The sequence below is a fragment of the Myotis nattereri genome, assembly GCF_964212035.1.
Source record: "Myotis nattereri genome assembly, chromosome: X".
In the NCBI taxonomy this organism is placed as follows: domain Eukaryota; kingdom Metazoa; phylum Chordata; class Mammalia; order Chiroptera; family Vespertilionidae; genus Myotis; species Myotis nattereri.
Genome location: NC_138078.1, coordinates 24079902 through 24105257, shown reverse-complemented (window position 1 = coordinate 24105257; position 25356 = coordinate 24079902). Strand labels below are relative to the sequence as shown.

The 25356-nt window shown below is 37.3% G+C and overlaps 1 protein-coding gene across 2 annotated transcripts in view; it reads left to right on the top strand.

Annotated features, from left to right (window-relative positions):
* The window catches only part of DMD (dystrophin), a 2781977-nt gene that overhangs the window by 1138070 nt on the left and 1618551 nt on the right, over window positions 1–25356 (top strand). For both annotated transcript variants that reach the window (XM_081115404.1, XM_081115406.1), the window contains one exon: window positions 4046–4165. In XM_081115404.1, the coding sequence (XP_080971530.1) occupies window positions 4046–4165 (120 nt within the window). The remainder of the gene's footprint in view (window positions 1–4045; window positions 4166–25356) is intronic.

Below are 25356 nucleotides of genomic sequence, written 5' to 3'. Positions count from 1 at the left end.
TAATAATCAGTCTATCATGATAGGGTCTTGGGGAAACTGGACCTCCCATGCAGGATGTCTAGGTTCTAGAGCAACCTTCTCTGTTTACTTCTCTTCTGTTTACTGTTTATTTATCCCTCTGATTATCTCTGTTTATCTTTATAAAAAATCATACACTATGATTTTTATTTAAAACTTTTTCCTGTTAATCCAATTTATTGAGGTGATACTGGTTAACAAATTTATATAGCTTTCAGGTTCACAATTCTACAATACATCATCTGTTCACTATATTGTATGTTCAGCACCCCAGGTCAATTCTCCTTCTGTCACATATATCCCCCCTTTACCCTCTGCCACCTCCCCTCACCAACCTCCCCCTGGCAATCACTACACTGTTGTTGGTGTCTATGAGTTTTTTTTTTCTATTTTTTTACACTATGATTTTTTGAAGATAATAATACTGTTTTGTAGTTACCTGTCCTCATTAGTGATTATACTTTTTAAAAAGGTAAACCAGCCTATTGCTTTGTAATCCTTATGTAGTCAGGAAAGGAAAAACTTATCTGTGCATATTGCCCTCACCAACATTTATCGATCTTTAGTTGCTTGGAATATGTAGTAATAGAGTAATTAGACACAAGCAACAAATGACTAAACTAATACATAAGGAAATATTGAATAGTGAAAATGTTATGTTAAAAAATGATAGAAAAAGAGTAAGTAAGGAGCAGACTTAGATAGCATCTCCATGAAAAGCATCTCTAGGCAGGTGACACTTAAACTGTGGGATTAAACAAAGGAAAAAAAAAAAACGCCTCATAAAGAAGGGTGGGGGTAAGGGGAGAAATCAACCAAAGGACTTATATGCAAGGATATAGGCCTAACCAGTGGACACAGAAAACGGGGTTGAGGGCATGAGTGGGGGGAATGGGGGTAACAGGGGGATAAGGATACATGCTATCTAGTAATAGACAAACATGGTAATTGACCATACCTTCGCTATGCCTCCCATTGGCTAATCAGCACAATATGCAAATTAACCACCAACAAAGATGGTGGCTAATTTGCATACTGAAGGCAGGGCAAGACAGCGGGAGCTGCCAGCATGAGCCGCCATGCAGGCCCCCGTGCGCGAACCCAGAAGCCGCCTGCCTGCTGCCCGTGATCGGATCTGATCTTGGGCCGCAGGTCGGCCCTAGAAGCCCCAGAAGCCGCCTGCCTACCGCCCATGATTGGATCCAATCCCAGGCCAATAACCAGCCCCAGAAGCCACCTGCTGCCCGTGATCGGATCTGATCCCAGGATGCTGGCTGGCCCCAGAAGCCCCAGAAGCCACCTGATATGGTAGTAACTCTATCAGTAAGCACTCTGAAAGTCAATGGCATAAATGCACCAATTAAAAGACAGATTATGAGGGTGAATCAAAAACAAAACCCACTTTAAATATAAAGACACATATAGATTAAAAGTAAATGAATTGCCAAAACCTGTTTGGCTCAGTGGATAGAGCGTCGGCCTGCGGACTGAAGGGTCCCAGGTTCGATTCCGGTCAAGGGCATGTACCTGGGTTGCAGGCACATCCCCAGTGGGAGATGTGCAGGAGGCAGCTGATCGATGTTTCTCTCTCATCAATGTTTCTAACTCTCTATCTCTCTCTCTTCCTCTCTGTAAAAAATCAATAAAATATATTTAAAAAAAATAAAATGTCAGAAAGCTTTTTTAAAAAAAAAAAAAGTAAATGAATTAAGCTGCAGCCTGTTTTGCTCAGTGGATAGAGCATTAGCCCGTGGACTGAAGGGTCCCAGGTTTGATTCCAGTCAAGGGCATGTACCTCAGTTGCTGGTTTGATCCCCAGCCCCTATCAGAGCATGTGCAGGAGGCAACCAATCAATGTGTCTCTCCCTTTCCCTTCACTCTCTCTAAAATTCAATGGAAAAATATCCTTTGGTGAAGATTAACAAAAACAAAGTAAATGGATTAAATAACATTAAAGATATTATAAGAAAAATATATTCCAATTTTTTTTAGTTATATAATGGTTATGTTTAAATTATTAACACCTAAGAAATTGGATGAAGGGTACATATACTATGCTGAAATATTTTATAGTTTTTTTAGATGTATGAGATTATTTCAAATTAAAATATTAAAAAACTTAAAAAATTAATAAAATATTAATTGAAATGTATCTGCATTACATGAAAAATCTCCTAATTGCTTCTAGCATAACTTATTAAATTGTGCTAAAATTTGCAAGGGTTCAATTAAAAAATATCTTAATTCTAAATGATATAATAGAAAATATATAATAATAGTGCAGTTATAAGTACTTATCTGAAAATAAAAATTTAAAGAAGGGATTGGCCAAAGAAAATATATGCACAACCCATGGATATAGACAACAGTATGGTGAGGGCCAGAGAGAAGTGGGGGCAAGAGCTGGGTAGAGGGGGCAAAAGGGGGGTAAATAGGGACATCCTATATAATAATAATAAAAGGCTAATATGCACATTGACTGAACGGCATAATGACTGGTTGCTATGATGTGCACTGGCCACCAGGGGGCAGACGCTCAATGAAGGAGCTGCCCCCTGGTGGTCAGTGCACTTCCATATGGGGAGTGCCACTCAGCCAGAAGCTGGCTCATGGCTGGCCAGCGCAGAGGTGGTGGCAGGAGCCTCTCCCACCTCCGTGGCAGCACTAAGAATGTCCAACTAATGGTTTAGACCCGATCCCGTGGTGGCCTAAGTCTTTAGTTGCACATCCCCCGAGGGCTCCCTGGCTGCCAGAAGGATGTCTGACTGCAAGCTTAGGCCTGATCCCCCGGGGAGTGGGCCTAAGTCGACAGGTGGACATCCCCCAAGGGGTCCTGGACTGCAAATGGGTGCAGGCCGGGCTGAGGGAACTCCCCTCCCCCCCGAGTGCACAAAGTTTTGTGCATCGGGCCTCTAGTATGTAATAACTTAATCAATAAAGAAATTTAAAAAAAAAAAAAACACCTCATAGACACACACAATAGTATGGTGGTTACCAGAGAGAAAGGGGGCTGGCGGGAAGTAGAAGAGGGTAAAGGGGGCATAAATGGTGATGGAAGGAGACTTGACTTGATGTGGTGAACACAAAAATTAAATTAAATAAACTGAGTCCTGAATGAGAAGGAGGAATTATAAAGAAAGGGAGGAAGAACAATTCAGGCAAGAAAATAGCTTGATACATTTTTGAAACAAAGAGAGGTCACTGAAACAGTATCAGTGGGCAGGAATGTGTGCAGTGTTAGGAGAGGTAGGCAGGTGCTAGATCATGAAAAAATTTCAGGTGAAGAATTTGTATTTTCCTTTTTAGCATGATGGCAATCCATTGGTTTTAGACAGAGGGGTGACATCTGATTTATAGTTGAGCAGAGGAGAAAGAACAAGCAAATAAGCTAGAAAACAGCAATAAGTGAGGTGGGAGGATAATCAAAGTTCAGGAGAGGAGGATGACAGCAATGAATGAGTGGTTAATTAGGTTAGTAATTGAAATGTCAGGTAAGATGATTTAAAAAATGGCTGTTCAAGTTGGGAACCTGGAGGTTGATGGCAAACTTTATAGAGATGTTTTAATGGGATAGTTGGCAAAGAGAATAGTTGGGTAAGGAAGTGGAAAGAGCAACTATAAAAAAAAAAAACACAAAATATTTTTCAGTGAAGAGGAACACATAGGAGCAGCAGGAGGGTTAGTTGGGTAAGAAGAGTATGTTTTTTTGGGGTTGATAATGGAGAACTGCTGTAGAGATGGAGACATTGAAGATGCCAGAGGCAGCAGGTAATTTTAGGTGAAAAGTCCTTGAGAAGTGAGAGGAGGTGGGATACGGGGCAGAACATCCTACTACACCTTTCTGAACAGATGCTCTCTTTATACTTTTAAGGTCAATTGATGATAGAAATGTGCGAATTTTGCTGAGTATCATGGCTGGTTCTAGTTTAATAATAATAAAAAAAAAAGTATATTACCCAAAACATGGCAGAAAGAAATCATTCATTTGGGAAGAAATTTTAATTTACTTTAAAAAATTATCTTTCAGGTGCTTCAAGAAGATCTAGAACAGGAACAAGTCAGGGTCAATTCTCTCACTCACATGGTGGTAGTAGTCGACGAATCTAGTGGGGATCGTGCAACCACTGCTTTGGAAGAACAACTTAAGGTGAGATGATTTTCTTTAATACACTAAATATGAAATGTAAAATAATGAATTGTTATTTAGAAAATAATTTGAAAGTTTATAACATAATTTGTATATTACCAATATTTAGAGTAATATATATATATATATATATATATGCTCATTTGCATATATTGGCTATCCCTGATTCAAATATATATATATATATATATATATATATATATATATATATATATATATATATTAAAACTAATTCAGATTATATCCCATTTGAACATAATTCCCTTTCATCAACTATATACTGTTTGCTCACATTAGCTTCCTGGCCTTTGGTGAAATATATAAATGTAGATTCATTTTTTCATTATAGTTGAATAACATGTATTAGATAATTGATCAAGGGAATATTATTTATGCCGCTTTAAAGATACAATCTAAGAGAGGACATAGGTAAAAAACATAAAAAGCATTACATTCAATCAGATAACATAAATTAAACACCTTCAGTGTATTGTTTCCTGGAAGTCTTCAGTTGTAGTCTTGATGAGGGCATAGCAGCATGTTTAAGTTATGAGAGTTTTGTTGGAGCAGATACTTAGCCTTTTAAGCCCTCACTCACCTGAGTCATAGTAACTGTGTGCTTGGAAACATGACCAGCACATATAAACAAAATATAATGTGGATATTGTCATATTTTTCTCTTCTCTTCCTAATAGGGAATAATAAGGTTTTACTGTAAAAAATTAAAACAATTTCAACAAAGCCAAAATCCATACACAGAAGCATCAATAATATGGGAAAATACAATTTATTGTTCTCAATGTGACATGTACATTCACATATATGTACAATTACAGATTGTATTTGAGGTATTCTTTGTACCCACCAAATTCCTGCTTTTCCTTTGTGGTAGTTCAGAGCCAGTAGTCTGACACATCTAAGGATTTAATCAGTGTGGGTTTAAATAGCTTTATCAGCTCAAGGTTGTACTAAACATAGTTTCTCTTACTAAACTTATAACAGCATTTCTTAAAGCCTTATCTCTGTTTGTTCTCTTTTCATGTGAGTTGTGTGTTGTTGTTTTTAGCCCAGGGAAATGTCATTTCCTCAGGTTACTGCTTTAGATTGCCAATCTACAATGTTATCTTACTTGCCATTATTAAACAACAAAGAGAAACTCGAACTGCTACAACTGAGCATTTAATTTATACTAGTTACTCATGTTAATTGCTTATGTTTCAATGAAACTGTAGGGATTGCAGATCTAAAAAGGCTTAGCAGTGCTGATATTATAATGTATCATTGAATATATGATCAAATATATCACACACACACACACACACACACACACACACACACACACTTATGGCCACCTAAAGGACTAGTGAAAGGCCACTGTTTTACCTATTTTAAGGAATTCTGTCGTTCTGATACAATAGTGTTGTGACTATTTAAGGATGGTAAAATTCTAATACTGTGTTTCTCAGAAATTTTCAAAAAGATAAAAGAAAGCTAGAGGAGAGTGACTGATTAAAAAAATTAAGGCAAAAGTTTTTCTGAGTCATAGAGTATTTCCAGTTAAAATAACTACTGGGGGGAAAAAAAAACATTTTGGCATCACCAGACCTAGTACTACTAGCTACTAATTATTACAAGGTGATGCCTATGAGACTAGACCACCTGTAAAAACAGTCCATAGAACTGACAAATGTTCACTGGGTTAGAGCTTAGGTAAGGATAAATTAAGACTGGTGGTCCTAAGGTTTTCTATATTTTTATCCTACTTGCTTTCATTTTTATCTTGTTTTCTGTGTTTCACCCAGAGACATCTACCCAAATAGCTTTGCATATATTGGCTATCCCTGATTCACATAAATTCAATCTCCCTTTATCCATGATTGTCTCCCCCCTTAATTTGTGTTGACTACTACTTCCCAACCTCCTTTCCCCTCAACTTCCTTTCCCCTTTTGATGCCCTCCTTTTCATCTACATACCTTCTTACTGTCACCTTACTTTTAGATAATCTAGACTAGTGTATATGTATAAGTGGGCAGAGTTAGAAGGAATTAAGTGGTGAGAAAGCCCCTGCTTTAGCATTTCTTTCTTCTCATTCCATCAGTTTCCTCAGTCCCTGAGGAATTCATGCTTGAATTCTATGCCTTATTTAACCATTGGTTTGAATTGCCCTGGAATGCTGGGCTCTCATTTGCCTTTGAAATTCTGATGACTCTTTCTTAGGTTCTTTGCAAATAGACCTAATCTTGTCTTACCTAGTTTAATTTTTAAAAGGAAAGGGAGGAGGAAGAGAAGTTGGTAGAGAGGAGGAAAAGAGAAGAAATAATAAAGGATAAGAAAACAGATAAATACCTACATTGGGAGGAGCCTCTTGAACAGCAACACAAGTATCCTTTGCAATGTGATAAAAATTCCATGTGTGCGTCAGAGATTGTGGACTGTCATTCCCAGAATAATTCTGTTATAAGTAATAGGAAGAGTGTTAGGAAAGGCAAACAGGTATATGAACTTCATACAAGGGGGGAAAACTGGTAGGGACCTGATAAGAATCTTTGAAGGCTTTTATTGAAACAAGGTCTGGTCATCCATAGCTATTCCCCAAGGTCTAATAGTGTTGAATGCTCACTTACAACTTCTTTCTCTGCCATGGTGTCCCATGTCACCACGATGCCTTAATCCATTTTGTTAAAGTTAGCTGAAGTACCATCCAGAGCCTCAAAATTAATACACAATGGTCTTTAGTTAAGAGATGCAGATGGGAAAAATCAGGAGTCCTTGATTTAGTACCATAAGGGAGAAATGTGCCCTTCATCATCTTTTAAAAAATAAGGATATGATTGCATTGATTTTTAGAGAGAGAGGAAGGGAGGGGGGAGGAAGGAAAGGAGGTAGGGAGGGAGGGAGAGGGAGAGGGAAAAGGAGAGGGAGAGAGAGAGAGGGACAGGGAGAAGAGAAGAGAGAAACATCAACCTTGACCAGGGATTGAACCCTTTTTGGTATAAGGGAAGACGCTCCAACCAAATGAGACACCGGCTGGGGCTGTACTTATAATGTTGAGTTAAAACTCTAAAAATAACTCCTCATAGAACATCTTTACATGTGTTGACTTATTTCTATGAACTGTAAGTTACATTTTCTCTAACTTTGAAAGACTTTTAGAAGTCTTCATTTTAAAAGGTTTGAAGAAGAACAAAGTTTGATCAGAGCATATGCTTAGGGATTCTGAAACATGGCATGGCTTATGAAGGATAATATTCTGAAAGAGCAGTCTGTTGTAAATTAATTTGATTCTCTCATCGGTTCAGCTTGTCCCTCAGCAATGTCACCACCGGTCAGAAACTTGTCCTTAACTTTGAGGCTTGTAGGATGTCAGTAGACAGAAATTCTGATTTATAAACAATGATGCCAATAAATAATTTTATTGAGAAATAGCTTGGCTAAATAACTGAGGTGGTAATTTATGTAGAGTCCCCAGTCCTGGAAGACATTACCATATCTCTTCATAATATTCTGCATTCCATTTTTCATTTTTCCAATGAGTACTTATTGTGCTCTTTCTGTGTCCCAGGGATTGTGCTGGGTAACAGGTAAAACAGTGAGCAAAAAGAAAATTTGTCACTTCCTCCCTAGGTCAGGAATGAGTAATTTATGAGCTGACTGCTTTCCTTGGAATCCTGAAAGAATGGCAGCCATTTCCCAGCTCCTTCTTATAAATCAAATGCTGATGCCTTCTCATCTGTGGTGGGCTTGGTTACTGCTCTCTTGATACTTGCAGTCTAGCAGAAGACATAGTCCTTAATCAGATATTTACAAAAATGAGCCAATATTTAGGAATAGAGGCATTTTTTTTTTCTATGAAGGAAAGGAACAAGGCTTTCTAGCAAAAAAAAATTAATCTTACTTAAATTGGAATTTGAAGGCATGAAATGATTTCCTAGAAAAGTGATGTTTAAGCTAGGATCTAAAGGATATGTTGGAGGGAGCTGTACAAAGTGTGTGCAAAGACGATTAGTGGAGATGGGTACAATTTCCAGGAAGGAGAAATAGTATATCAAGTGAGCATGTTACCCTCAAGGAACTGAAAAAGGGCCAATTTAGCTACAATTGAGTTCAGAACAGTGCTGCTAGAGGAGGCTTGGCAGGTAGACAGGAGCTTACCTAAGAATTGAAATTTGTGTGTGATACTAAACTCCACAGTAATTCATTCAGTCAAAAACCATGTATTGAATAGCAGCTCTCTGCCAGGATGACAGCTGGGATGACTGTGATGAGGAGGAGCTGAGGCAACAGTTACAGAACCTGCCCTTCGGACCTGCACTAACCAAATGCAACGAAAAGTAAAATTATGGCCATAAGTTCAATGTGCCAAAAATATAAATTGCTAGATGACCTAGCTTACTCTAGAAGGTCAGGAAAATAGAATTAATTAGGCAATGCTAAAGGGGAAGAAAGTATTCTGGACAGAACACCATTTATTTATTCATTTAACAAATATATATTGAATGCTTACTTGGTGCTAGCCGAAAGTCTAAGCTTTGAGGTTAAGGATGGATAAAATATAAATCATTCCCCTATGAAGCTTACATTCTAAGCACGCATCATAATAAGCAAGTTTTATTCTATGAAAAAGGTGATAAGAACAATAAGGAAAAATAGATAGGGGAAGGGAGTAGTGGTTAAAGGAAGCTACATTGAGAAGATAGCATTAGAAGAAAGTAAGGGAGGTGTTTTGGAGGTGCGCAGCTCCTATGGGGCCTTTTACATTTGAGAAATGACAATAAATGGAGCATAGAGAAAGCCCTTTGTTCTAAGGAGATAGCTGCTTCCAGTAAAAAAGAATAAGAAACATGGTGAGGCTCATAGATTACAGGAAATGCTCTAATGAAAACATCTTCCAGAGAAAAGGCAGTGCTGTTAAAGTCCCATTATTAGATATGTTCTTCTATACAAGTTAATACTTGAGAGGCCAACTAGATGTATTAAAGGTGTCTGAGGCCACACACCCAGGAGTGTTTCTGGCACATAAAAGGTATTTGGATCATTTTGTTAGATGACTTTAAAGTCATCTAGCTGTCTACCATTTTGGATCATTAAAGGTATATAAAAAAGGATTAATGCAGACAAGCATCGTCTTTTGAAGAATAACCTGGAAAATAAATTTTAGAGCAGATTATTAAACTTGAAATTGTGCACACATATTTGGTTTCTTGCTTATCTGATGAAGTCAATAAACTTGGAATATTTTTTTAGGAATAGTTTTTGAAGATTAGAAAGTCCTCTAAGCACTAAGATACTAAAATCAAGACATGTGAACCAACTTTATATCAGATGACATTAAACTATTTGTTCAAATGTTATATGGTATTAAGACAGATTCTGCCGGGAGCCGGTCCATCCTTGCTGTTTCAAGGGACCTGGCATATATAGCATACTGTTCTTAATGTTTGCTCCCCTTAGCGCTGTGTGTTTTAACCAAGGTCACCTCTCCGAGAAAGGTTGTTTCCCCAGGTAGGAATTTTTCCCTGAAGTCAGGGAGGGGATGCCTCTCCTAGAAAGGTTGTTTCCCCAGGTAGGAATTTTTCCCTGAAGTTAGGGAGGGAATAAAACCCCTCAACTAAGTGCCAGGCGGGTAATTAATCACTTTAACTATGAACAATCATGCTTAAGCTACAGAATCTTTACTCCCTGGAATGGAGATAAGAAACACCCTAACCTTTGTAATAGAGATTGATAGGATTGAATCAACTGGTATAAATACAGATGTAATAAGACAGCAAGACACAGAACTTAGGAGACAGAAAGAAGACAGCACCTACACAGAACCTACAGACAGAAGAACTTCGCTGGAGAGAACATGGCAAAAGATCCTGGACTGAACCTGACTACAGAAATTGGCAAGAGAACCTGACTAGAACCTGGTGACTGAACCTGGCTGGAGAACCTGGACAGAACCTGGCTGGAGAACCTAGCAAGAGAACATGGACACAGAACCTGGCTGGAGATCTGAGCCAGAACTTCGCTGGAGATCCAGACCAGAACTTGGCAGGAGACCCTGACAAGAGAACCCGGCTATGATGATCAACTGAACGCTGCCTCCGTGTCACTCCTTCTTCGCCGACTCCGTCCACACCTTTGGGGACCCCTGGACCCGCTGGGGTTGGACCCCGGCAAGATTCTTTTGTGGATTTATTAAGTTGATGCAATGGAATGGGCATATAAAGAGTTTTATTTCCTTAAAGTATTTTGCAAAACCTCCCATAATATGTTTGCAGATAAGGTGAGCCTTTCACTGCATGAGTTGGTGGAGAACATCTGTGTTTTAATATATTTATTTCTGATATCTGATTTATGTGCCAGAGAATATGACTGAAAATAACCTGCAGTGTCAGAAAATTGAGGGAAAGAAGCCATTGGAAGATATAGCCAATGAATTGGGTAAATTTTGCTTGAGCAGGAGTGGTTAATGGATGATTTCCTCTCCCACATGACTTTAGATTATCACTCAGGGGTCCTCAAACTACGGCCCACGGGCCACATGCGCCCACCGAAAACATTTATCTGGCCCGCTGGGTGTTTTTGCCACCGCTGCCTGTCCTGCTTAGCAGCCGACTCATCCCGGACCCACAGTGCGCATGTGTGGAATGTCTGAGGGACAGTGAACTGGCCCCCTGTTTAAAAAGTTTGAGTACCTCTGCAGGAGTGGTTAATGGATGATTTCCTCTCCCATATGACTTTAGATTATCACATCCAAGTGTCATATACTGGGAAAAGTATGTTTATTGTTTGAAATGTTGCTGTTTATAAAAAGCAATATATTTAAATAAATTGAGTAAGTTTTTGATAAGAAGGTCTGACTTTCCATCCATACATGTGAATATAAATATATATATGCTAGAGGCCTGGTGCACAGATTTGTGCACCAGTGAGGTCCCTCAGCATGGCCTGTGGAGATTGGGCGGATATTGGTAGTCCAATGCTGCCTGCCGCTCCTGCTCATCCCAGCCCTGCTGTGCCTGCTGTGGGCTCACTCCCAGTCAGTCCCCATCAGGTGAGGCTCCCGCCAACACAGCAGCACTTGCCAGCCATAAACCCTGCGTCTGGCATCCATCAGTCAGCTGAGTGGAGCAGCACTCCTGCTTTGGGAGCGCACTGACCACCAGGGGGCAGATCCTGCATTGAGTGTCTGCCCCCAGGTGGTCAGTACATGTCATAGCAACCAGTCGACCGGTGAGTCAGTCACTTAGGCTTTTATGTATATAGATAGGTGTGTGTGTGTATAACCATATACAAATGGGTATATGGTTTTACATATAAATATTCATATATATATTTATTTATGCACTTATATTTATATATATTTATGTTTTTTTCTATATGTATGGATATATATGTGTGTCTACACACACAGATAGGTAGGTAGGTAGGTAGATAGATAGATAGATAGATAGATAGATTGATTGATAGAGACAGGCAGATGTCAGCCAGTACTTGGGCACAAGGTTGATATTAAAGCAAGTTAAAATAGATTATTAGTAAATTGATACAATCCTGGACATGCTATAGTATCTAGATTACAAGGACTAATATTTCCGTTTGGTGCTGGTTTGAATACACTTTATAATTTTATTATTCCTGCTGCATTTTTCTAGGATGGTGGCTTCCTCTAAAGCAGTGGTTCTCAACCTTCTGGCCCTTTAAATACAGTTCCTCATGTTGTGACCCAACTATAAAATTATTTTCTTTGCTACTTCATAACTGTAATGTTGCTACTGTTATGAATCCCAATGTAAATATCTGATATGCAGGATGGTCTTAGGCGACCCCTGTGAAAGGGTCGTTCGACTGCCAAAGGGGTCGCAACCCACAGGTTGAGAACTGCTGCGTCTAAAGAATGTTTATTGAACTAGGATTATTTAATTTTAAGAAAAAACTAAGCAGAGATAAGGGACACATGAGCAATATTGTCTGTTAAAACAGGAAAGCATTTTTTCCCCTCTATGTTACTTCAGAAAATTGTGCTATGGAAAATAGGCAGAATTTGATAGGCTTAGTATGTCTTCTGCTCAAATCTCTTTTCTGAACCCAATTTCATTTACCCAATAGACTTCTGGATATGTCCACCTTGAAGTCTAAAAAGCACCTCATGCTCAACAGGTTGAAACTTACCTAATTGTGCCCTACTTTCCTGTGAACTTGCTTCCTTTATTGACTTCTCCATTTTTTGTCTTTGCACCACTATTCACCATGACACTTCTACCAAAAACCTGGCCTCATTCCAAACTCATCCCTTTATTTCCCTATGAGCTCTCTGCATGGAACCAGTCACAATAAGTGCCTCATATTTATTATTTTATATTTGTTCCTGTCACTGTTTCCCAAAATAAAACCCATAATATCAACTCCTGGAAGTCCTTGCCTGCATTCTTACCTCTCTTCAATCTAATTTCCACATTAAAGTCAGTGTGGGCTGTCAAAAGCTTATTTAATATAGTTTCTCCTCTGCTTAAAATCTTAGTCATTTTCCATCTTCTATAGAGTCTGATCACTTAGGCCTACAATTATTTTTTTATTACCTGACCCCTACCTGTCTCTCAGTACTTATCTCCTTAACCTACATTCTATTTCTGTAAGCCATTTCTGATACTCTGTAGGCTATTATCTTTGTACAAGCTAGTCCCATTACTCAGAATACTCATGTTTCTCATGTCTGCTTTAAAAACACCTATTTTATGGAGAAAACTCAGTTCAAATTTTCCTCCATGAAGCTGGATTTTGTCCATAGTGATGACCACTTCCTTTTATGTACCATACTGATGCCTCTGGTGTTTGGAAGGAAAAGAGTCTATTAAAAGGCAGTTTTCAGAAAGACTATAACATCCCCTTTTCCATCATGGCTTAAAATGGAGTATGTAATTAAAATTGTTTATAGTACATAACTTTGGGATAATTTGGGCAGAAAATGTCTATGAAATGTTAAAAATTATAAAATTAATTGTAAATTTACAGATATCATTTATGAAGAAGAATATGGATGAAAATACTTTTTGATGTTTCTCTTTAGTTTCTAATTTTATACTTGGTGAATAAAAACATGTATAAAAATAAAAAAAAAATAGCTCTAACCAGTTTGGCTCAGTGGATAGAGCTTCGGCCTACTGACTGAAGGGTCCCGGGTTCAATTCTGGTCAAGGGCATGTACTTTGGTTGCTGGCACATCCCCAGTAGGGGGTGTGCAGGAGGCAGCTGATGGATGTTTCTAACTTTTTATCCCTCTCTCTTCCTTTCTATAAAAAATCAATAAAATGTATTTAAAAATAAAATAAAATAAAAAAATAATTTAAAATATGATGGAAATAATTTCACTAAGCCAAGTGTCAATAATTGTTGCCCATGAAGAAATTATTATAATTATTAATAGTTTTATGTGCTTATTATTTTTCAAAATTTTGCATACTGTATATGTAATGCTCTCTGTATTTCACAAATTAAAAAGCCAATACATAATGAAGTTAAATCCAAGTTCATTTAGCTTGCAAGTGGCAGAGCTGGGACTGCTATCCATATCTGTGTGATACCTCCTAATCTAACAATTTCATAGGAGAAAATTAAATTACTATATGGCCATGAGAAAATTATTGCAAGGGAAAAATGTAAGTATGTTGGAATAATAATATACTTTATGAATATAAATGCTAATTCTAATGTAGTGTAAAGAGAATTCTGACCTTTTTGGTCTCTGAAAAAATCTAAACTTTACACTGTGGCCAATGGTTTTTGAAAAAAATTTTGTCGGTTTATCCAGAAAAGGACAGAGAACTTAATTACAGCTGGAAAATGTTACAAAGGTAACATATCCATAATTCCACACTCAAATACACAGATAGTATGTTATCAGCAATCAAGAACCCCCCAACAATCCCTATCATAGTCATAAACTTTTCTCACCTCCTCAAAGATAACCTCTATCCTGATGTATAATACCTCAGATTAGTTTTATTTTTAACTTAATGGAAATGGGATTGTATAATATAGTTTTGTAACTGACTTTTTTCACTCAATAGTATGTTTGTGAGATTCATCTAAGTTGCATATGGCATTAGTTCATTAATTTTCATGACTGGGTAGTATCCCTTTATTGTACACATACCACAATTTAATTATACAGAAAATATGGATTATTTCCAGTTTGGGACCATTTATGAATAATGCTGCTATGAAAATAATTGTACATACAAAAGCATACATATACATGATTGGAATTGCTATATAGCTTTATAGATATTAACAAAGAGTTTTCCAAAGTTGATGTATAAATTTATATTCTCATCACTAGTTAATAAAGGTACAAATTTTTTTGCATCCTTTTCAATATTTGGTATTTCAGATTTTAATTTGAGCCTTTACTGTGGCCTTATAATGTCCATCCCTTGTTTTCATTTGCATGTATTGATGACTAATGAGATTAAACACTATTACTATTATATACTGGCTATTTGAAAGGCCTCTGTTGAAATTTCTGTTTTTCTATTGGATTATATGTATTTCTCTTAGTGACCTGTTGTATTTTAAAATATATATTCTAGATTTTAATCCTTTGTTGATTATCTTTATTATAAAGGTGCCTTGCCTTTTTTAAAAATATATTTTATTGATTTTGTTTACAGAGAGGAGGGGAGAGGGATAGAGAGTTAGAAACATCGATGAGAGAGAAACATCGATCAGCTGCCTCCTGCACACTCCCTACTGGGGATGTGCCCGCAACCAGGGTACATGCCCTTGACCGGAATTGAACTTGGGACACTTCAGTCTGCAGGCCAATGCTCTATCCACTGAGCCAAACCGGTTAGGGCAAGATCCCTTGCCTTTTAACTCCTTAATGATGTGTGTGTGTGTGTGTGTGTTTAATAAACAGAAGTTTAAAATTCAGTATATCCATCCCTTTCTGTTATGCTTAGAGTGTATTTTTGTCCTGAGATTAAAAATAAAATTTCCTACTCTAAGACTCAGAAGATAGTCTCCTGGATTGTCTTATCAGCACCTTTTTTCCCCATTTAGATTCAATTGAAATAGTATGATTTATTGCAAAGACCATTCTTTTCTCAATGTTCTACATTGTCACCATTAACCACATGCCTATACATGCTTGGGTTACTTTATAGACTCTAAAGTTATGTCTGTAAATATGCCTGCACTTAGGTCAATGCCACATTGTTTTAATACTATAGCTTTATGACAGATTTTGATATTTGGTAGTATTGTGAAAGAAAAATTGAACTAGGTGGTAAAAAAGATGAGGAAGAATTTATTCGAGACTATTACAATAGAGGAGAGACTGAACTCAGTTCTACTGAAGAAAAGGCTGGAGAGGTTGTAAGTGCTGGAATGAGCTAGGATAAGAGCGCTGGAGGACATTATAGGATTGGATAGTTAATGTGATTATGCCTTCTGTGTTTGTTAACTGTCCCTTATCAGAGTTAAGCTCCTACCCTCCTTTGGAGTCTGGGAAACAGAGGCCCTATCTTTCTTTCTTTTTAAAATTTACCTTTATTGTTGAAAGTATTACAAATGCCTCCCCTTTTTTATTCCTATTGACCCTCTCCACCCTGCACCTGCACCTTCCAGGCCTTCAAAACACTATTGTCTATGTCCATGTTCTATGCACATGGAGATTCCCCAGTTAATCTCTCCTGACACACCACCCACCCCCGCATACCCTCTTCAGATGCCTCAGTCTAGTATATGCTTCTGTGTCTCTGGATCTATTTTTTTCATTAAATTTCACCTATGACTGAGATCAGGTGATACTTATGTTTCTCTGACTGTCTTATTTCACTTAGCATAATACTCTCCAGGTTGTTCCATGCTGTCTCAAGGGTTAAGAGGTCCTTCCTTTTCATGGCTGCATAGTATTCAATGGTGTAAATGTACCACAGTTTTTTTTTTATCCACTCATCTACTGATGGGCACTTGAATTGGTGATTTCTTATAGATGGAACATTCCAATGCTAATAGTTAGAATGATGCATAGAGGGATATATGTTTTGCACTCACTTGATTACAAATAAGACACCTATTGGCGCCTTCTCCTGGTTTAAAAATATAAGTCTAAGATTTTCAACTCTTGTACAAAACATAAGTCTTAGTAGATTATAGATAACATATGAATACCTAGTAATTTTGGTATTATTCTTAAATTTTTATTGTATTTTGTATTAAAATTATATTGGGCTCTAGATTTATTACATCTGGACACAAAATCTTAGTTTCTGAATCCTTAACAATTACAAGGATCTCCATAATTCATTGCAATTTTCAGAGCATTTTCACATTTGTTGACCTCTGTCTGACCCTACTAGCAGTGACCTAGCTTGGAGGGTACCAGAGAAAGTATCATCTCCATTTCACCAGTGGGAAAACTAAATAATAGCAAGATCTGAGAGTCTTCTGACAGGTATTAGCAAGTTGTGCAACAGTAAATCTGGGACTAGAATTCAGGCAATCTTTACTTTAAGCATAGTGATGTGTATAGCAGGTGAGCAGATTCATAGATTCCACTATATGGCAATGCCTATTATGATTAAAGATCTAGACTTTGAGGTAGGGAAGACAGGATTTCACGTGACTTTCACGTCCTTTGGGTCATCAAGTTCACCATAAATATTTCTGCTGTTACATAAACACTGGTAGGCAGTTATTTAATAAGGAAGAAAGAAGAAAATGTTTCTAAGACAATTCTTTGGAGAAAGGCCCATATTTATAGCTACAGTGGTGGTATTCAGCTTTGAGACATTTATACACTATGTGAAATTAATGTATTACTCAACAAGACATGAAGCACAAAGGTCCCCCTCAAGAAGCTGAGAAGTGGGAGGCATGAAACAATAAGGAACAGTATACCCTCATGCCACCGAAGAATGCCTGGGAATGTGCTGAATGCTGGGAAGAATGCTGTCATTCTGGAATACTCGTTAGGATTTCTGTTCTTTATTTTCTGGTATCCCAGTTGAATAGACCAGTGGGAGCTGGAGAGTACAAAGTTTATTAAGCTGCCACAGAACATTAAATATTAGTCCTCAAATAATAACAGCAACAACAACAACACAGCCTTCCAGATTTATTCATTAGCACTTTATGAACTCATAAAAATAAATAATATATGGAACCGACTGTAACAACACAGAAAAATATGCTTCAAGTTAAAAATCTCACTGTATTTTTAGCATAATCACCAAGGCAGAATTTCATTAGTGTGTCAGACAGTCATATTTACCTTTAAAAAATAAGTTCTTACAAAGAGCAAATCTTCTTGATCTGAAAGTGTATTTTCTGATTTGCGTTTAATATTTCAAACAAATATAGACTTCTAATGTCAAAATGTTTTAAGATCAAATTATAACATTAGGCTTCAAATCCTTGCCAAGTCGGTTAGATAAAATATTTTTGTTAAATCTAGTCAAACTTTTGCTAAAATTAAATTTAAAAAGACGCAGAAAGGATTCAGCATCTGTAAACCTCACTGTAAGTTTTATAGCAGAAATTACAAGGTATATTATCTTGTGTGCTCTACTGAGTGAATGGCATCATGAAAGATTATAGGGCTTATAGCCAGGTGGATCTGAGGGCAAATGCCAGGTACTCAATCTTGTGACCGCTGTGTTCTTAGACAAGCTGCCCAACCCATCAGAATGTCACTTTCCTCATCTGTAAACTGCACCTTTAAAAGTCACAGTCATGAATTCCTTGAGGTCAATCAGGACTTATTACAGGATCTTTAAACAGCAGTAAGAATGATCTTTTCAGGTAAACCTCCAATAAGTGTTTCCTAGTACATTTAGAACAGGTTTTTCCTAGTAGATTTAGAACATGTCTACCATATGGTGACGATATAAGGCAGGCCATTTTGTGGTATGATGCTTCAGTTAACAGCTTGTGAAAACATGCAAAATTGAGAAGAGATTCATAGACTTGGCTAAACATTAGTCACTCATACTCTGCCCCGATTCTAGCCTCATAATGGGTGTTATTTTACTTCTTCCAATGAGTTAATTGATTTTGTTTCTAGTTCACTGTTGGTAAGATAAAGTTGCAGATCCTTTTTTAACTGTATAGTTGTTTATAAAGTAAGAAAGAAAAATTGAGAAATAAGTTATGTTTGGAAACCTCATTACAGATAAAAATCATTTAGCTGGGAAGCATATTCCAGGGGCTTGAACTGCAATAAAATGAGATGGGCTGCTTGCTGCCTCCCTCGCTTATAAATCCCATTTGCTGCAACTTTGTGTGGTCCATGGCACATAATTGCTTCTTCCTTAGTGGACATACCCCTGGGAACACTTTCTCTCTTAATGCCATTCTTGATGGACACAGATTAGCTATCACATTCTAACACTGGCTTCAATAAATTCAAGGGTCAAGGTGCTTAAGTTGTACCTCCCAGGTTTGTCAAATTTTCTCCATTGCCTTTATCCAAATGTTCTTCCGATAGCCATTTTTTTTGCATGTGCTTTGAAAAACCAACTCAGCCAAACAAAGGAACTCAGATGAGAAATGTCCTTGGCATGTATAACAATATGAAATGTGAATGAAGTGGGAGAGAAAAATCCTCCCCATTGCAAATCTGAGCATAGATGATAATGGAGTTGTGATTTAGTCCATGAAAATGTGTTAAAGTGAACTGACCTTTAGCGTCGTTTACTGCTGAAACAAAATGAGGACAGAAATAAAAATTAATTTCTTCTTATCACTTTATGAGCTGTTACATTTTGATTTGTGTTGTTGCTTACCTAGCTTTAAAAATATGCATTCTTTTTCAATGTTCAAGGGATTAATATACTTAAATAGAAACTCAAGGAAACACTGATATTTTGCTCTAAGGAAGAGTTTTCTAATCCTCATGTAGTGATTCTTTTAAAAAGTCTTTAGCTTCCTCACAATCCCATTCAATTCAATACCTTATACTTATGTAACAGTTTGGTTGCATCCTTCCAATTGCTTAGCTCCATCCTTTGTAATTCAAATTAGGGCCTGTATTTCTTTTTTTTAAAATACATTTTATTGATTTTTTACAGAGAGGAAGGGAGAGAGATAGTTAGAAACATCGATGAGAGAGAAACACCGATCAGCTGCCTCCTGCACATCTCCCACTGGGGATGTGCCTGCAACCCTGGCACATGCCCTTGACTGGAATCGAACCTGGGACCCTTCAGTCCACAGGCCGACGCTCTATCCACTGAGCCAAACCAGTTTCGGCAGGGCCTATATTTCTAAATAATAAATCAATCCATTAACTTCAAGCACTATGCACACCTATTTATACTGCATATGGCATTACAAAAATCTGCCTGTAGGTAGACATGTACAGCTTATAAGCAAGCAATTTCTGATTCACTTATCTAATCTTACTGAGATTAGTAAAAAGCACCTTGGCCACATTGTAACAGAAGTGACTTAGATTCAGTTAATTGAGAGTTTTATGAGAGGAAGATAGGTTTAAGCAGTGGAATGTGTTACTAAAAGATGTATGTTCTCGGGTGTTGGAAATCTTTAAAGAAGAATATACTTTAGGTTTAAACATCTATTTGTAAAGATTTAATAAGTACCTTTGTAAAATAAAATATATGACCTTTGGTATTTCTTGAAAGATTTTGACATAAATACTATAATCAAGCAAAATGTAAATAACCACCAACATCTATATAAGTCTGTTCAAATTAAAACTGCTTTCTAATACATAATCTTATGTGCCGGGAGCCGGTCCATCCTTGCTGTTTCAAGGGACCTGGCATATATGGCATACTGTTCTTGATATGTTTGCTCACCTTCTTGGCACTATGTGTTTTAACCAAGGTCACCTCTCTGAGAAAGGTAGTTTCCCCAGGTAGGGATTTTCCCCTGAAGTTAGGGAGGGAATAAAACCTCTTAACTAAGTGCCAGGCGGGTAATTAATCACTTTAACTATGAACAATCATGCTTAAGCTACATAATCTTTACTCCCTGGAATGGAGATAAGAAACGCCCTAACCTTTGGAATAGAGATTGATAGGATTGGAATCAACTGGTATAAATATAGATGTAACAAGACAGAACTTAGAAGACAGAACCTACACAGAACCTAGAGACCGAACTTCGCTGGAGAGAACATGGCAAAAGATCCTGGACAGAAACTGGCAACAGAACCTAGAGACAGAACCTAGCGAGAGAACATGGCTGAAGAACCTAGAGACAGAACCTGGCTGAAGAACCTGGATAGAACATGGCAAGAGAACCTGACTAGAACCTGGTGACAGAACCTGGCTGGAGAACCTAGTGAGGGAACATGGCTACAGAACCTGGTTGGAGAACCTAGCAAGAGAACATGGACACAGAACCTGGCTGGAGATCCTAACCAGAACTTCGCTGGAGATCCAGACCAGAACTTGGCGGGAGATCCTGGCTAGAGATCCTGGCTAGGCTGCTGATCAACTGAACGCTGTCTCCGTGTCATTCCTTCTTCGCCGACTCCGTCCACACCTTTGGGGACCCCTGGACCTGCTGGGGTTGGACCCCGGCACTTATGTAATATTTGTAGCGACTTTTATAGGCTAGTATGTTTATTTTCTTTGACAAAGAATAAATAATTTAGCTATAACTTTCCTGAAAAAATTCACTTGATTTCACTGGGATGTTTGTGGATAATAATTTCAGTCTCTCAGAGAATTGCCAGAATTATTATAAGGAAAGCATGTATTTAAAATATGCTTGTAATTTCTAAAGACATAAGCATATTAGTAATTTCAGCAATTGCCCAATCTAAGACTTGAATCAAAGTTGTCTGGCTCTAGACACTTTTATCTTCCCCACATAAAATAATATTGTAAGTGATAATGTATTTGTATTTGAGAAGTTGAGTAACATTAAATCACAATTAAGATGAAAAAACTACTCTATTTTAACAAATTCAATTAATTTTACTCTGATAAATGAAATGTATTCCCTAAAATTTCCCCACCGTAACTGTATCTTTACTTATAACAGTTTTAGTTAGGTCAGATATTTTGTAATGCCATGAAATCAGCCTCTCTTAAATATATATTTTGTATTTAGTCATTCAAAATACCACACCAAAATACCAAAGATTGGTGGCTTAGACAACAGAATTTATTTTTCCACAGTTCTGGAGGCTACAAGTCCAAGTTCAAGGTATCAGCAGGTTTGGTTTCTTCTGAGACCTCTCTCCTTGGCTCGCAGATAGCTATCTTCTTGCTGTTTCCTCATCTGGTCTCTACTCTGTGCAAACACATCCCCATGGTCTTCCTGTGTGTCCAAATTCCTTCTTATAAGGATACCTGTTAGGTTAGATTAGAGCCCACCCTAACAGTCTCATTTTATCTTTTTAAAACATAATTATTAAATTGAATGCGGTGACATTGTTCAACATGAACAAATAGGTTTCAGGTGTGGGTTTTTACGTTACCAGATCTGTATATTGCACTGTGTACCCACCACCCAAAGTCAAATCTTCTCCTGTCACCTTATATTAGGGCCCCCTTCTCCCCCAGACCCCTTTGCTCTGGCAATAACCATTCTGCTGTTTGTGCTAATGAGTTTCAGTTTGTATGCCACATACGAGTGAAATAATATAGTTCTTAGCTTTTTCTGATTGACTTATTTTACTTAGCATAATGTTCTCAAGGTCCATCCATATTGTTGCAAATGCTGCTATTTCATCCTTTCTTTTTTTAAAAAATATATTTTATTGATTTTTTTACAGAGAGGAAAGGGGAAGGATAGAGAGTTAGAAACATTGATGAGAGAGAAACATTGATCAGCTGCCTCCTGCACACCCCCTGCTGGGGATGTGCCCACAACCAAGGTACATGCCCTTGACCAGAATCGAACCTGGGACCTTTCATTCCACAGGCCGACGCTTTATCCACTGAGCCAAACCAGTCAGGGCAATATTTCATCCTTTCTTATGGCTGAGTAGTATTCCATAGTGGATATATATCACATCTTCTTTTATTCAGTCCTCTATCGTTGGACATTTGGTTGTTTCCATATCTTGGCCACCGTGAATATTGCTGCAGTGAAAATTGGGGCACATATGTCTTTGAGAATACATGATTTTGAGTTTTTCGGGTATATACCCAGGAGAGGATTGCTGGGTCTTATGGTAGCTCTATTCTGATATATTTGAGTCATCATCAGACTGCTTCCCATAGTGGTTATACCAGTTTACATTCTCACCAGAAGCAGATAAGGGTTCCCTTTTTTACATGACCTCTCCAACTCCTTTCCTTGCTTGTATTATTGATAACAGCCACTCTAATAGGTGTTAGATGGTATCTCATTGTAGTTTTGATTAGCATTTCCCTAATTGTCAGTAGGTGGAATATCTATTCATATGTCTGTTCATATGTCTACTTGAAAGAGGTGTATTTTCAGGTCCTCTGCCCACTTTTTGATTGGGTTGTTTGTTTGCTTGTTTGTTGTTGAGTTTTATGAGTTCTTGATATATTTTGGAAATTAAACCTTTGTCAGAGCTACTATTTGCAAATATCGTCTCCCAACTGGTTGGCTGCCTTTTTCCTTTGTTGTCAGTTTATTTTTCTCTGCACAATCTTTTTACTTTGATGTAGTGCCATTCATTTATTTTTGCCGTTACTTCACTTACCTTTGGGGTCAAGTTCATAAAATGTTCTCTATAACCAAGGTACATAAGTTTGGTATATTTTCTTCTATGTAACCTATTGTTTTGGGTCTTATATTTAGGTCTTTTATCCATTTTGAATTAATTTTTGTACATGGGGACAAACAGTAATCCAGTTTCATTAATTGCATGTGGCTTTCCAGTTTTCCCAGCACCATTGTTGAAGGAACTGTCTGTACTCCGTTGTGTGTTTCTGGGTCCTGTGAGAGCAACCAAAGGACCTGTATGCATGCATATTAGCATAACCAATGTACACAGACACTGGGGCGGTAGGGGCTTGCCCGGGGTGGGAATGGCTGGGAGAGGTGTCAATTGGGGTAAAAGAAGACATATGTAAAACATTAGACAATTAAAAAATTAATGTGGAAAAAAAATAAAAACAAACAAACAAAAAATTTATCTGTCCATATTTATGTGATTTTATAGCTGGGCTCTCTATTCTGTTCTATTTATCAATGTGTCTGTTTCTCTGCCAATGTTATGCTGTTTTGATTATCATAGCTCTGTAGTACAATTTGAAGTCAGGTAGTGTGATATCTGTAGCTTAGTTCTTTTTTGTCAGGATTGCTTTGGCTATTCAGGATCTTTGTGGTTCCATGCAGATCTGATGATCTCTCATTCTATTTCTTAAAAAAATGACATTGGGATTGTTATGGGATTTGAATTAAATCTGTATATTGCTTTGGGTAATATGGCCATTTTAACTATGTTGATTCTTCCAATCCATGAGCATGGGATATTTTTCCATTTTGTTGTGTCTTGCCAATCTCTTTTAATAATGTTTTCTAATTTTCAGTATATAGGGCTTTCATATTATTTGTTTTGGCCTTTTTTTTTATCATCTCTGCTACTCTATGCTTCTTTATTGGTGATTTCAGACTGTTTATATTTAGAGTAATTATTGATGTATGAGGATTTCCTATAGCCATTTTATCTTTTATTTGCTGTTCTGTCTGTGCCTCCATTGGTTCTTTTCCTTTATGTTTCTGTCCATTGTTTTGTTTGGTGTTATTCCATACTTCTTTCCTATTTTTTAAGCTATGTGTCCTGGTTTGGGGATTTTTGTGTGTGGTTTCCATTAGGTTTATAAAAAATGAAGTTGTATATATACTCTTTTTTAATTTAATTTATTTTTTTCTTTATTGATTAAGGTATTACATATGTGTCCTTATCCCCCCATTGCCCCTATATCCCCTCCCCCCGACTCATGCCCTCAGCCCCTGGTGTCTGTGTCCATTGGTTAGGCTTATATGCATGTGTACAAGTCCTTTGGTTGATCTCTCCCCTTTACCCCCACCCTCCCCTAGCTTCCCTCTGAGGTTTGATGGTCTGATCAATGCTTCTCTGTCTCTGGATCTATTTTTGTTCATCAGTTTATGTATTTCATTATATTCCACAAATGAGTGAGATCATGTGATATTTATCTTTCTCTGACTTGCTTATTTTGCTTAGCATAATGCTCTCTAGTTCCATCCATGCTGTTGCAAATGATAAGAATTCCTTCTTTTTTACCGCAGCATAGTTGACTTTTTTTTTCTTTTGTGTACATCTGATCTTCATCTTTCTTTACCAGTTCAGACCTATCCCCTTTTCTCTTTTATGTTTTTGTTGACACAAATTTTCCCTGTTTGTGCTGTAAGATTTTTTTGTGATTTTACTCATAGTGTTGTGACCTTATGTTCTTTGCTTTGTTTTAGGTAGAATAACTATCTTGAGTATTTCCTGCAATGGATGTTTTCTGGTGATAAAGCCCCTCAGCTTCTGTATGTCTGGGAACTTCTTTATTTCTCCGTCATATTTAAATGATAATTTTGCTGGATATATTATTTGAGGCTGGTAATTTCTCTTTTCCAGATGTTTGGGTATTTGGTTCCACTCTGTTTTGGCTTGTAGAGTTTCTGTTGAGAAGTCGGATGAAATCCTGGTGGATTCTCCTTTGTAGATCATTTCCTTCTTTTTCATGGCTACTTGGAGAATTTTTTCTTAGTCATTAATTTTTGACAGCTTTAATACCTAGTGCCTTGGAGAGGGCCTCTTTGGATTGAGGTAACTAGATGTTCAGTTTACTTCTTGGATTTGAAGATCTAGTTCTTTCCATAGATTTGGAAATTCACATCAAATATTTGTTTGAATAGACTCACCATTCCATGCTCCCTCTCTTCCTCCTCCACAATGCCCATGATTCTAATATTGCTTTTTCTGATGCAATCAGATAGGTCTCATAGTGTTTTTTTTCACTTCTATTTATGCTCTAGTCTCTCTCGCTCCTTCCCTCTACATCACTTCTTCATTACTATCTTCAATATCACTAGTTTTTTCCTTTATCTGGTTGGTTCTCATTTCCAGGATTTCAGAATGGTTCTTTTTTAAAGTTTTAGTCGTTTTGGTAAGGTACTCATTTTATTCATTGATTTGTTTTCTGATTGTACTTGATTGCCTGTTGTTATTTTCTTCCATCTCATTGAGTATTTTCATGAAATCTCTGTCATTTATATCACATATTTCCAT